Source organism: Pagrus pagrus, assembly GCF_965226575.1.
Source record: "Pagrus pagrus genome assembly, chromosome: 1".
NCBI classification, from domain to species: Eukaryota; Metazoa; Chordata; class Actinopteri; order Spariformes; family Sparidae; genus Pagrus; species Pagrus pagrus.
In genome coordinates, this window is record NC_140185.1 from 1,085,194 (window position 1) to 1,100,033 (window position 14,840).

At 41.3% G+C, this 14,840-nt stretch overlaps 1 protein-coding gene across 2 annotated transcripts in view; it reads right to left on the reverse strand.

The window, feature by feature from the left end:
- Positions 1–14,840, reverse strand: part of adamtsl3 (ADAMTS-like 3) — a 432,074-nt gene that overhangs the window by 192,826 nt on the left and 224,408 nt on the right. For both annotated transcript variants that reach the window (XM_084353771.1, XM_084353770.1), the window contains one exon: positions 6,036–6,081. In XM_084353771.1, coding sequence (XP_084209897.1) covers positions 6,036–6,081 — 46 coding nt within the window. The remainder of the gene's footprint in view (positions 1–6,035; positions 6,082–14,840) is intronic.

Below are 14,840 nucleotides of genomic sequence, written 5' to 3' on the forward strand. Positions count from 1 at the left end.
CTCCTCTCGGGGGTTCTGGGGTGTAATGGTGCACCGGGGGCAGACTGACCGGGATGGGCATTTTGCAGTGGCTGCAGATGTGGAGAAAATGCAGTTGTGGTATGTGCAAACGTTACATTATAAAATTATATTACCACACAGGTTTTGGTCCAGCAACTTCTTTTTCAGTTGGACTTCCACCTTCAGACTGATTCAGCTCTCTCTTGAGGCCAGTGGTGGCCACAGGCTTATATATGCTCAGCCCCTCCCTCCAGACCAACCAACTGTTCTCAGTCAATTAACCCACATTTTAACACCAGAATTCACCATTCCTGTAATTCATGTACATTAATTTAATCCATGCCAATATACTTTACCATCACACTGAAATCTCGTGAATAAACTATGTAGTTTTAACAATAAACAATTTACCTCTCACTCAATCAAACATGGTATCTCCCACAATCATCACACCTGAGTGTGCTCCCCCCTCCCTCCTATAAAGGAAGCACTCAGCTTCAGCTCTGGTTCACACCCTGAAGCTGTGAAAGGACAAACTCAAAGATTGGTGAGATCCAAACAAACAAATTAAACAAACAAAATAATTAACTAATGTGTCAATTATTGAAATATTGTGAAATTGTAAATGGGGATTGAAACTAATTTATTGCAGTGCGTGCACTCACTACAAATACAGAGGGAAGAATGGGTGTGTGTGTGTGTGTGTGTGTGTGTTGATAACCAGGTGTGAGTGTTTTACCAGGTGCTGTCCGTTAGTGACAACATCTTTGTCACAGTTGCGTAGGCGAAAGCTGATGATTCCAGCAACACGTAGCTCTGGGACTGCATTGAAATGGGCCTGCCGCAGTATTAATCTCCTCCGGCCATGGCGGAAACTAACGTTCAGGTGCGCTCACAGACAATAGGAGATGGGAGTTTCAAACCTGGGGAGTCTGTGACAAGCAGGTGCCACCTACTGGACATTAGGGTCGGTGCACTTTCCTTTGTTTAGCAGGCTTTGTTAGTGCAAGGAGGCCACATTTAAGCATTGAGCTACACGTGGGCCAATCTGACGTCAGAACCATGAGGACGGTCCCAACATTGCATATGGCATGTTGTTGAAAAGATGCACCTGCGCCTTGCTTGTCAGAGGTAAGGTGAGGGCAGGAAAGGAGTCCTGGCAATTGTAGGCTGGATTTCGCAGGTGTTGCAGGAAATTGTAGGGTTGCTTCCAGCTATCATCACCAACAGTTTGGTGTCCAGTACGGACCAGTTTAGGCGGATGTTGGAAAGTGCGGCTTTGCTGGAGAAGGCTTTATGTACAGGTAGAATATGTTACTGGCGTGTTAAGGTTAAGGTCGCCGATGAGGGTAAAAAATGGACATCTAGTTCTTGCCTTCTGTAAAGGAAAGTGGAGCAGATGACGTCACGGTAAATGCCGGAAACAACAAGTAACTGCCCAATAGATAAGTCTCTGGATATCTGGGGAATGCAGACAAATTGCTGTGATATTTTCCCCGGTGGCAATAGCTTTATCGCACTCGGAGGAAGGCAAGATGAGACTGACTAGATTCATGTCTTTACCTTGAATTATTTATTTATTTATTTTTACCTTAGCCGGGGGAGATATGTGTTACCGGCTCACCTTCCTCTTTAAGGCGGTGGCCTGGTCAAGAGGGAAACCTGGGGCTGCGGAGATGCCGTGGTCTTGGAGTTGAGATGGGAGGAAATAGATCTGGTTTATTGGAGTGCCTCTATGCTGCCTGCTTGAGGAAATGAGTGCAATTCCCAGCAGCAATCGGTGCAGGAATCCAGATCCTCCAGAAGAGGATCATGATTGGAGTCGGACATCAGCTTTGAGGTAAAAAACGAGATGCAACACGGGGTAAGTAGAGCGTATGCCATTCCCACGAATGCCTGAAATGCTGACAGCAGACAGGAGAGCTGATTTAAGTTTGACAGCATTGATGTGATTGGCTGCTAGTGTTTGTGGCAGAGTGTGGAAACACCCATGTCGGGTGAATGGAGTGAGCATGGAAAGAGGTGAATGAAATGATAGTCTTCCTGATTGAACTTATGCTGAGCTTCATGTTATACTCCTCATTACTGTACACATACTTACAAAGCCATCCACCATGCGCAATAACTGCAATATCTCACAGTCTCAAATCAAGCATGAAGAAGAACTTAATCAAACAGTGTACATGAGATATTCTAACAATATGGTACATATTGTTATAACAATATAAATGATCACATTTTAACATGATTTTTCTCATGTTATTACAATAATGGTTTCACATGATAGTGTTTTTTGTGTGTATGTATGTAGCAGCAATATGCTTCCGTAGGATTTAATCAAGCCATATGTAAGAATATTTTTAAAAGCCTTTCATATTTAACTGTTGTCTATTTCCAAACTTTTTTCATATTCCGTTTTACTGTCAATTTGTCTCCTTCTTAAAAGTTTACATTTTCTGTTTTGTTGTCAGTGTTCAGTTTTTAACTACCAAGCATGAAATAAACAATGCAGGTTTCAGAACATTTAAAGCATCAACTTTGCAAATGTTTAAAGAATAAGGAAAATACATAGGGCACCTCTTTAATGCCTGTTGACATCAGAGGCTTTTCCAAATTTAAATGACATTTAAAACTCAGAGGACACGATTTAAAGGGATAGTTCACTCTAGAACGATATTCAGTCATTATCGACTCACCCTCATGCTGATGAGAAGTCCGGTGTTTTTTTTTAACTATTCCTTTAACAGTAAACAAGCAAATTTATCACGTCTGTAAGAGCTTTTTTCATTTAACAGCATAGTTTTTTCATGATTTTGTTTCATGATACATTTTTTTCAGGTGAGCTTATCTTTTTCAGGAAGCATTTAGTCTATATTATCATTTTCCAGGACCTCTCCATGACTGGAACTTAGAGCCTGACCCATACTGGATTTTTGAGAATGACACCGATATTGATATTTAAAATCCATTTTGAAATTTACCAATATTGATGTTTACATGGTTTGCTGATAGTTTATAAAACATAAGTTTTCAAAATAAACAATACTATAAAATAAAACAGAACTATTTAATAGATTCTATAAACCAAGGTGTGTACTTGAACAGGGATTCATCTGTGATTTTGCTTTTAAAGAATCATCTGTACCTTGTGAAAAGAAGCCTGGAGGGCCGAAACTTGTTTGGTAGTTTATTTTGACATTTCTGTACCTCTATCTGCTTACATATAAGCTGATTCTAATATAATACCACAAGCTATGATACTTTACTGTATGTATAAACCTGATTTTTCCTACTGGGTCCTACTAGAAATCTGAAAAAGATTATGCAGAATTTCCGGGATATGTGGGAAACCTGAATATGAGTGGTCAAGGTCTGCAGTCAGATATGTGACTGCCATGACGATTCAAACCACACATCTTGGTGGTTAATAAAATATCAGCTACAACACGTGTTTGTGTGATTAAGACTGGACAAAATCCAGGCTATGTGACTGTGGCAGAGGAGGTAATGCTACAGAAAAGCTGTCAACAACCAAACATCTGCTGCTTCTTTGGATTAAAACCTGTCTCAGATCAATAAGACACACTTGTTCCACTGGTGACAGACTTGTGGCAGCCAATAACTGTGTGGTCTTCTCTCTGACGGAGATCTGGACACATCTAGTCTGACACACTGAGCTTCACTCATTCACACTCACCAGGCTAGATCCTTCTGATGCCTGTATGGAGCCAAGTAAACAGAGCCCTCAGTTCAGACTGAGTTAGCCCCCATGTGTGAATGGGGGAGATGGGATAAATATTATTTTGGGAACACTTCCCACTGCATGTGATTGAAGCTCTACATTAAATCCAGATTAGTGGGTAGAGGCGAAATACGACTTGTCTTCCTCTGATTAAAAATGGTGTGGTTGTTTCAACAGGCTGGCTGTGTGTTTGTGGATTGGGAAAGTCCCATTGTAGAACTACCATCATGGGATAGCTGTGGTTGTTTGTCTTTCGTGGATCAACAACTGTTGATATGACAGGATGGACTGTCAAGGACTGGTGAAGAGACTATTCATATATAAAATTCAACTTTGTTAAAGCAAAATAATGAAGGTGTCCTTTATTCCCCAACTTTGGTCACATGCATTGCATAAAATATTTGTGATATGACCTGAATTAATCTCAATAGTTGTAGAGGGCTGAGAGCACATTTCATACCTGCTGTGTCCTCAGTTTCATATTCTTTCCTCTTTTGACCAAATCAACAGGACATAGCTTAATTATTCAGTCCCTGGAAGTTTTATAGCACACAAAAGTCTCTACAGATCACCCATAGCTCCCTGCTGAGCTCTGAATCTTTCGCAGTGAGCGGGGAGCTAAACTGAGGAATTAGGGGAGCTGTGGTCATGTCTCATAGTAACTGCTGTTTTAGGTATGAAAATCTTGGAATGATTACAGCAAGAAAAGGCTGCTGTTCATCACAACTACTTGTTTTAAGACGGATTTGAAAATTGTGAACCTAACCTTTACCGTTCAGGTATCAATCACAGCCATGGAAGAAATCACCTTGGCTCACTATAGGAAACAGGAAACAAAGCAATCTCCCATGATAAACCACCCATCCACACCAACCTTCTCCCTGTGTAGACTTGTGGACTGTAGCTCTATAATAATGTCACCCGACTCCCTCTTCTGCTCACAGTGCACTAGAGCCCTAGATTCCTACGGCAGCTAGAGGGTGTTCTCCATCAGATGCAAACACATGTTGTTTTTTGGCTACTTGCTGAAACAAGAGATCCTGTCATTTTTATTTAAATACACATCACCTTCAAAAAGGTTTAAATGTGCAAACTAGGGCCCGATTATAGCCCGTTTGAGACTAATCGGTAATCGGCCAAAACTTGCCGATTGTCTCCGATATTTTCAGAAATAAACTGCAGGGAATAAGACTTGGTTTTACTTTGAAAATGTTCCCCCATTTGAAAAGATCCCCCGACATTAGGCTATTTATCCTGTAGAGGGCGCACCGACCTCATGACAAACTCCATCCACTATCCACTAACCACTAACCACCTCACAACACAGCAGAGTGACTGATCTGGAGCAGGCAGCGGCAGGGACGCACGGAGGAGAGTGGTCCGCCTCAACGGTAAATAAACAAGTTTGTGAAATAAACAATAAGTCAACAAGTTTCAATTCAACCCACTTCACGATGTTCCCCGCTGTGTTGGTCTTGATCATGTCGAGTTAACGTTTAAGCACTATGTAATATGCAAGCTAAAGTTAGAATTAGCCATCTGCTATTAGCCTTGCTACACATATTAGCCGTGCCAGTAACGGTAGAATAAACATAACAGTACACATTACGTAATCGACTAGCTACTTCTCTCACTGAGGCAGCTGCATGTCTCCAGATAAGACCGGAGCAAAATGAGTAACGCGAGTTAAGACGGGGAGGCACCGACCGGCGGAGGGGAGGGAGGGTCGGGAGGGGGCGAGTAGTTGAAAACGCTTATCCGGTCCGAGTTTGATTCATGATAAATCCGTGGTATATTACTGAGATGATCAGTCGGTCTTCCTGTCGGCGTGAAGAGCAGTAGCTAATGGTGCCTTGTTGTAGGCCTAATGTTGGATGGTTGTCATGTTAATATGCTGCTTGACTCAGCAATAAAAAGGATTTGAAATTATTTTTCTGCCTTTAATTCTTTGTAGAAGTGCCTGAAAGGCTCAAAAGCAGCCATTTGTTAAAACAAAAAAAAAGTAAATATGTAGATATATTACTTTAATTAATAACATTTTAAAACTTTATATAAAAAAAAAAAGTAAATATGTAGATATATTACTTAAATTAATAAAATTTTAAAACTTTATAAAAAAAAAAAAAATCGGCCGATTAATCGATTATCGGATTTTTTCCCCCTGATAATCGGTATCGGCATCAGCCCCAAAAAATCCATATCGGTCGGGCCCTAGTGCAAACCCTCTCAGATGTATAAATATAAATGAATGTAACAACTAATATTAGCCATGAGTAATAAATATTCCACTCACCATGTTGCTGCAGGTTCTGTATCGGATGTTTTTGCCATCACAGCTCCTGAAAAACAAGGTAAAAGAAAATTCTAAGCACTAATGCCAACTAACGTGATGTATTAAAGGATAAGTACCGTTTTTTACAACCTGGACCTTATTTCTGGCAAAACATATGGTCATTTACTCACCCAGATAACTTTGGTGTCATTCGGCGTCGTTCGGACGAAATTAGATCCAGTGTAGCGGCGATATATCCATATAATGGGAGAGACGGGGCAGCGACACACAGCCTCTATATAACGCATTATCTGCCACGAAACTAGTTCATTTCATCAATATTTTGTTATGAAATGCTAGCGCTATTAGCCTCTGAGTCCGGGCTCGTCTATTGTCAACATCCGGGGTCTGTAGGCTGAGCTACTACCTCTGACCTGGAAGATGTCGTCTCTGAGCTGCGCGCGCACCCGCGACAGCGCGGCTTGTTTACCTGTAGCTGCTACTGCTAGTTTGACCCCGGATGTTGATAACGGACGAGCCCGGACTCAGAGGGGAATAGCGCTAGCATTTCATAACAAAATATTGATGAAATGAACTAGTTTCGTGGCAGATAATGCGTTATATAGAGGCTGTGTGTCGCTGCCCCGTCTCTCCCATTATATGGATATATCGCCGCTACACTGGATCTAATTTCGTCCGAACGACGCCGAATGACACCAAAGTTATCTGGGTGAGTAAATGACCATATGTTTTGCCAGAAATAAGGTCCAGGTTGTAAAAAACGGTACTTATCCTTTAAATAATCAAAAGCTCTGAAAACATTTAATGCAATAGATTAAGAAAGATTTTCTCATCTAACATCTGACAGAGATTATTTTTATGAATGAAAGAATTATCTAGGTGTAGTAGAGATTTTCTAAATTAAAATGTAATCATTGCATTGCACAGTTATAGAGATTTTGTCAAAGCACTAACAAATAAGATAAGAGATAACAGAAGACTTTATAGATCCCTCATTGGGGGGCACTGCCATCGGGAGTGCCCCCCTGTTATCCCCGTGTGTGTGTGTGTGTGTGTGTGCGTGTGTGTGTGTGTGTGTGTGTGTGTGTGTGTGTATGTGTGTGTATATATACATATATATATATATATATATATATATGGCAGCAAGGCAATTTTGCTGCGTGTAATGAAGACAGAGAGATGGCCGAAAAACAGCCAGAGATGAGAAGGTCAGAAGAACACTTTTTTTTTTTAAAAGGACAACGATAAGGCCTGGGCGAAGACCCATATCAACATGGGCAGGGCTTTTCAAAGGTGTAAAGACTTCCAAGAATTGAAAGGGCTGAAAATGTATGCAGAAGTTACTGTGTTTCTGCTTGACTGTCTTGACCTGTGCTGTTTGTCATGCTGCTCTCCATCTTCTAGGCCTGAATATTTCTCCTACTTTTTCACCTTGAACTTTGTTGAGCTTCTCTCTCTTTGCTCTGAAAAGGACCTGTAGGTACATTCCTAAAATGTGAAAAAACATGTTGTATGACTACACACATACACAAACTCATATTAACCCAGTGAAATACTGATGCATGTGTGCAATGTGCCATAGCAGTACGTTCTTTTCCCCATGACAGCATGGACACACTGTTAAATCTGTTCCCCCTTGTTAGTAACAATAACAACAACCCAATCTCTTGGTGTGTGTTAACTACTAAAAAGTTCTCCTGCTGGCTTACAATAACATTAGACTAAACTGGTAGCAGCTCATTTATCCCAGTGTAAAGCAAGCCTGGTCTAATTGACCATTTAGGTCAGATAGAGCGGCGAGAACAACACAACAGCCATTCAGCAGCCGGCTCCATGCTAAACCAGACACAGGAAGACATGGCTCCATAATAACGAACCAAATAATAGATTTCGCCAATTGAAATGTATCAACTCCTCAACATGGTTGGACAAACTGGTAGTGCGCGCACGCGCATTTGTGTGTGTGTGTGTGTGTGTGTGCATATGTATGTAGTATGAGTTTTCGGGGTGTGAGAATGTCTGCAGCTATGGCCATTAGTCTTCTTCTAAACTCACAGCTCTGAGATGGCCACAGAGCAGGTCTGCTGATGGCTTATTCAGGATGTGACACAACTATGCCAACCAGCACACTGTAGAAAGGAGCAACGTTGAAGAAATACTGTAAAGGCTTGTTTTGTTAATAATTGCTACAACAATATGTTAAACCTGAACTTTTTATTTCAGCGTTTCCAGACCTTTTTCGTGGACACCACCACACAACACTATTGTCAGATGAGCTCAAGTGTAGTTTAAACTGTGTTATTTAACACTGTTGATTAGGGGTGAGTATTGGCAAGAACCTCACGATACGATACGTATCACGATACTTTGGTCACGATACGATACGTATCACGATATCACGATATTGCGATATAAATAAAGATGAAAACACAAGTACCTGTATATGTACATCAGATGATATTGATCAGAGGACAAATTGAGTCAAAACTATTTCATTCAAAACAGCCTCTCCATTTTATTAATTCCCATGAAATTCACTGAAATAAATATTGAAAATAAAATGAAAAAGGATAAAGTACCCTGAGTGACAATGCACAAAATAATAAATAATAAAATAATAATAATAAATAAATAATGTTTCTCCTTTTGTGTCACTGTTTGAACACTGAACTGAAGAGGTCATATGAAAATAATGTAGAGGTATATGTGTAAACAAAATATACAATAGGAAAATAAAGTGCACATAGTCCTCTTGTAAACAAAATAAATAGTCAACCTAAACATTTGGACACATGGATAGGCCTAAAACTTGTTCCTCACTTCATTTGTTTTTAGGTTTTTGTTTAAGAAGAGAATCTGATCAAGGTGCTCTGGAGTGAGTGCACTCCTCTGTGCGGTGATAATGTCCCCCGCAGTAGAGAAAACTCTCTCAGAGGAGACACTTGTTCCAGGGATGCACAAATACCTCTTTGCCAGTTTTGACAGGAGAGGATACTCGCACTCGTGCTCCCTCCACCAGTTCAGTGGATTGGCCCCTTTTGTAATTGGCATCGGAGCAGTCTCTTTGAATCTTCCCATCTCCTCTTCTGCCTGGTTCTCTGGCGTCTTCAGCTTCTGTGCAGCCCCTGAAACAGTGATCACAAAAATTAGCGATTTCTTTAAGACCACCGAAAGTCCTTTTTTCGCTACAGTTTAATGTTAGAGATTCATGGTGCAGAATAAAGTATGTGCAGTTTGGTTACAGATCAAATCCAGACTCCTTAGAAGATTATTTGAGCATGTGTAACTTGAATATTGGACAAATATCAAACTAACACAAGTGCAATATGAAACTTTAACCACCGAGTAATGTACATTACACTTGCTCTGAGGAATCTGTTTTTTTAAATGAGAGGAAATTATATTTTGAGTGGAAAAATCTGAATAAGTCTTTTAGTGTCAAACTCTGAACAAACATTCAGCACAGTAAGGCTCAAATATTCAACTGCAGGGATAAGAACTAAAACTAACTGTTGACATTAGGGGGTCTTTCCTATACTGACCTGAAGCGTATGTTTGACCAAGAAGGTCCGCAAGGCCACAAGAATCCCTGGATCTCTTCTTAGACGTGGACAGTGGTGCGAAGCTCTCCTCTTCCTCAGGACCTTGGCTGCTCCCTTTGTCCTCCTCACCTAGAACCTCCAGCCCTGCATCCTCATCTTCCTCCTCTTCTCCATCAGCCTGAGTCTCTGGCTCACCTGTCACATCCTCTCCAGCTCCTCCATGCTGAAAAAAAGCATCACATGAAATTGAGTAAATTAAATAAGCTCAAATGAAATAAATTACAATTAAATGCTGACATAATCTGTTCATGTAATATAAATGTTTACTAACATTCACCAGTGTTTATGTATTTTAAACTTTTAGTATTTATGCAATATTTGTATTGACTCTCTATGAAAAATATTGAAAGAATATTTGAAAGCAGTCTAATAGTCTAGCTCACCTGGATCCTTGCAGCCTCTGTGGTGACTCGATCATAGATGGTCTGGCGTTCATCCTCATCCAAGAACGGCAAGGTCTTAAATCGGGGATCCAGAGCTGCACACACATGAAGAGTCTCCCTCTGCTCATCTAAGTACCTCTTCTTGAGGTCCTGGCATATGGCAGTTTTGATCTCTTTTATCATGTTAGAGTCACTTGGGCTCTCCTGGAGTTCTTGGATCAGGTGGGCATGGACTGGTGCAACTGCTGACAGTGTGGGAGTTTTCTCTTCTTCCATGACCACAGTGGCAATCTTCATGGGCTTCATAGCAGCGACTATTTGTTCTGCAGCTGTAATGTCAGCCTCACTGACAGTGCTGATATCTTTTTCATTCTTCCTCACCTCAGGTGACAGCAGGGCAGCAGTGACTGCCGGCTGCTGCTCCAGGAAGCGCTGGAGCATATCATGTGCGCTATTCCATCTGGTGACCACATCGGTCTTGAGTTTGTGCTGTTCCAGATTCAGCAACTTCTGTTTTTCTTTCAAGACTTGACTGGCAATGGCGCTGCGTCTGAAAAAGTTGGTAATCCGCCTCACTCTTCCCAGCAAGCGCTGGACGGCTGGCAACTTTAGTGCACGCTGAGAAGCCAAATTAAGAGTGTGCGCAAAGCATTTAAAATGCAGCATACCGGCTAGCTCTGCTGCGCTGGTCATGTTTTTAGCGTTGTCTGTGACAATGGCTGGGTCCTTGTCCTGTATGCCCCATTCCTCCATTGCCCTTTTCAGCAAATCAGCAATGTTACTGCCGGTGTGGCTCTCGTGCATGGCCCTCGTCTGCAAAACATGTGTAACCATTTCCCAGTCGTCGGATATGTAGTGGGATGTTATGGTCACATACGACTGGGTGGCTCTGGACGTCCATCCGTCACACGTCAAGGCAACTCTTTGTGCAGCGCTAAGAGATGTTTTCACGACTTTCTTCACCTCCTCATACTTCCTGGGCACCGCTGTGTTCACCATGTAGCCGCGTTGCGGTATCTTGTAATGCGGCTCCAAACAATGTAGCATCCACCTGAAGCCAGCATTGTCTACGACGCTGTAAGGGCGCAAATCTTTACAGATGAAATGCACCATCGACTCTGTGATACACTGAGCACGAGGTGAGGTAGAGGGTAGGAAGTTGTCCAACAGCGTAGTCTGGTTTGGCTCAGTCCGCTTTGGCGGCTGCTTCTCGGCCAATATCTCGGCGTGGTGTCTTGCCAAGTGAACTCGCAAGTTCGTTGTGTTCCCACAATATTTCACAGCGACGAGACATAGCTTACAAACGGCATTCTCTTTGTCCAGCTCGTTGTTCTTGCCATCTCTCTTAACTTTGAAGCCAAAGTGCTTCCAAACGTCAGCTTTAAATTGCGGAGGCGTTATTATTTTGACATCCATTTTGCAAAGACCTCAGCCACTCTCTCTAATACAGAAATACGCCCGCCGCACAGCAGAGTCGCTCTTCGGCGCCACCTACCGGAGTGGAGGTACGGAAGTCGTACTGCATTCACAACGCGTCTAAACATGAATCTTTTTTTTTTTTTTTTAAATCGATCTTTGGAGTTGAAAAATCGATATTGTATTGGGCGGCAAAGTATCGCGATATATTGCCGTATCGATATTTTTACCCACCCCTACTGTTGATACACATAGCAAGGTTAGTGAGAGTGATCCTGTCTATTTGTCTTTTATCTAGTTTTTCTCTTTTTTTTGTTTGATGCATTTTTAATCCCATGTGTACCGTGGCCCTGAAGTGCAAATCACAATAATTAATAGAAAAGCAAAACAAAACAACTCAACAAAACACAACAGCAAATACATTTTGTATTGTTTTTTGTTAATTTTATTTCCACACAGTTGTTGTGTTGTCCTATTTGTCATTGTGTTTTGTGATTTGTTGTTTTGTTTTCTTACTTGCCGCTGTGATATGCACTTTCGGCCACTAAACTACTAACTATATTATAAACTAACTATACCACCTGTCAAGGCATGGTCATAAGACCTCTGCAGGTTTCCTGTGTTGTCTGGCATCAAGACTTTGTAGTGGATCCTCTAGGGTTGGGGGGTGGGGGCTCCATGCATTGGACTTGTTCTAGCACATCCCATAAATGCTCGATCGGATTGGAATAGAGCATCTATGGGACGTACTAGATGCTAGGGTTGTTGTGTTCCTCAAGCCGTTCCTAAGCAGTTTTTGTGGTGTGGCAGGGTGCATTGTCCTGCAGGGGGGACACTGTCATCTGGAGTTTCTCCAATTGTGTTGCCAACTCCATAATTTGTTTTTTTCTTTTTCTTCATGGTTTTATATAGGTTCTTGGGCAAGTAAAAGGTCTTAAAAATTAAAAAGCCCTAAGTCGCCCACCGGAAACACTGCCCCTGAAGTGCCTGAAACGCCTCAGTAGTCCTGCCTTTAATTCTGTGAGATCACACTACGCAACCATGTCATACATTTGCGTAATTTATGCCGCCGCTCACTGTAGATACTACCATGAATGTGAAATGATACTAACTTGCTGATAACACAGACAAGGTGAACGGTACTGGCTCAGGCAGACCAATCAGAACAAAGTGAGTATTCCATAGGCGGGTCTCAATGAGACAGTAGCTAAAACACAATATCTCAGGGGGAGTAAACAGGCCTGTTGCACAGGCCAATACAAGAAAACTGATGTGTTTTTTTTTTTTGAGCATTGAAGCATATAAACCTTTTCTGGAAGTAACCCAAAATAAAATTATGAACTTGAAAATGAGCAGAATATGTCTCCTTCAACTCGTTATCCATGCCTACATTATAAAATCATATAACCTTATAACATTATCTAGTGGTAGCTTAGCTTAGATTAGCTATCTAGCTAATAATGATCAGATATATCCAGAAAATGCTCTTAGCCTATGCTAATCAGCTTGTTGATATATATATACAAGAAATGTTAGCTAAGCCATAGGGGTGTAACAATACATGTATTTGTATTGAATTGTTTCGGTACAGGATGTTCGGTTCGGTACAGGGCTGTGCACGGGTGAGTTTCCAGAACAGAAGTTGCTGTGTTTATTTTCTGCCTGAAGCTACACGTGCAGCCCGTTTACATCATGGCTAACGCTAGCGCGTAACCAGAGCTTGAAGACCCTCCCTTGTCGCTTAAGTCTCCTGCTTGGGAACACTTCGGCTTCCTGGTTAAATATTGCAACTGAGAAAGACGAGTCCGGCACGGCGCAGTTCCGCCGAACAGCTAGAGAAACGAAACCGAGGAATTCCTGTGATAATTACATAATCACACACGACTGCAGTTATACGTGTTATAAACATATCACGGAGTGTTCCCGACTGAAGGATTAGAAGAAGAGCGCGTATTTGTCTCTTTTTTGAGGTTTTTGTGCTTGTATCAACGCAGAGTGTTTTATTTTGAAAATCAACCGGATGTGTTGTTGTTGTTTCGTGTCAGACTTCCTGTCTGCTCTGTGCTAAATTCGGCTGAATTTCTCCGTTGTGCCGCGGCACTTGAAACGGCACCACCCGAGTGTGAATATCACTGCTACAAGAAAAAAAATGACCTTAGTGCAAACGCAGCTGACTTTGGCAATCAAGCAGCCTCTCTCTAGCAACTCAGCCCGTATGAACAACACACCAGTGCAAACCTGGCAGAGGGACTTAAAGAGACAGTGACAATTATTTATTTAACTTATTACCAGGCAGCACTTTACAACAGTATTCTATTTTTTTAATTTTATTTTCATATTTTGTATAATGTTACAATAAATTGTTGGTTTACAAAAGTTCCGAATAAACAACAAGCAAATTTATGTTTTGCATTTTGTTCCCGTACTGTACCGAAAATGAACCGAACCGTGACCTCAAAACCAAGGTACGTATCGAACCGTGATTTTTGTGTATTGTTACACCCTTACTAAGCCATGATCTCCAGAAAAAATTGTTAGGGTGCACCACTAGCAGGTATCACAGATACCTAGATAGAGTTTGCCTAGCTACATTAGTCAATAAGCCAGTGCTTCTCAAGGTCAGAGGCAAGTACGGTCCTTAGTTTTCATTATTTATAGTTAAAATTTTACATATAAATAATGGAAACAATTAATGCAATGAGTACTACCAATTTCCCCTTGGGGATCAATAAAGTATTTCTCATTCTGACCCTGATATATGTGATTTGCACTTTTTTCCACTGTGAATAGAAAATGAAACCAAAAAAAAAAGTTAAGCACAAGTTTTCACTCTCTCCATACTGGAACAAAGCATGTTCCACTGAAGACATGAATGCTACTGCTAGCTGCCAGGTCGCATACAAGTGGTAATGGCTAAAGTCAGCAGAGCAACACTTAATCATTAGCTTAATCATTAGGACATGCTGTCCTGACTTAATTAATGTCAGGACAGCAGAGTCACTCGCCATCTGTCGCAAAAGACTCAAGACTCACTTGTTCAGACTTCACCTCGACCCCGCAAAGCATCCCCCCCCCCCCCCAAAAAATAAATAAAAAATCATGTTCCTACCTTTAGCACTTACATCATGGCACTTATGAAAAGTACCCTTGATAAATGGCAGCTACTTTGCTCGCAAGAGGCCTTTAATATTGTTTCTATCTTTTCTACTTTATCAACGCTGATATGTTGTGGTTTCTTCCTTGTGACAAATGTACTTATTGTAAGTCGCTTTGGACAAAAGCATCTGCTAAATGCCCTAAATGTAAATGTAATCATGAATGGCAGGAGATATTGGACAGAAAGTTCAGTTCTTCAGATTACAGCAGCTGTAAAATCAGCACAAACTCTTGGACACCTTGATGAC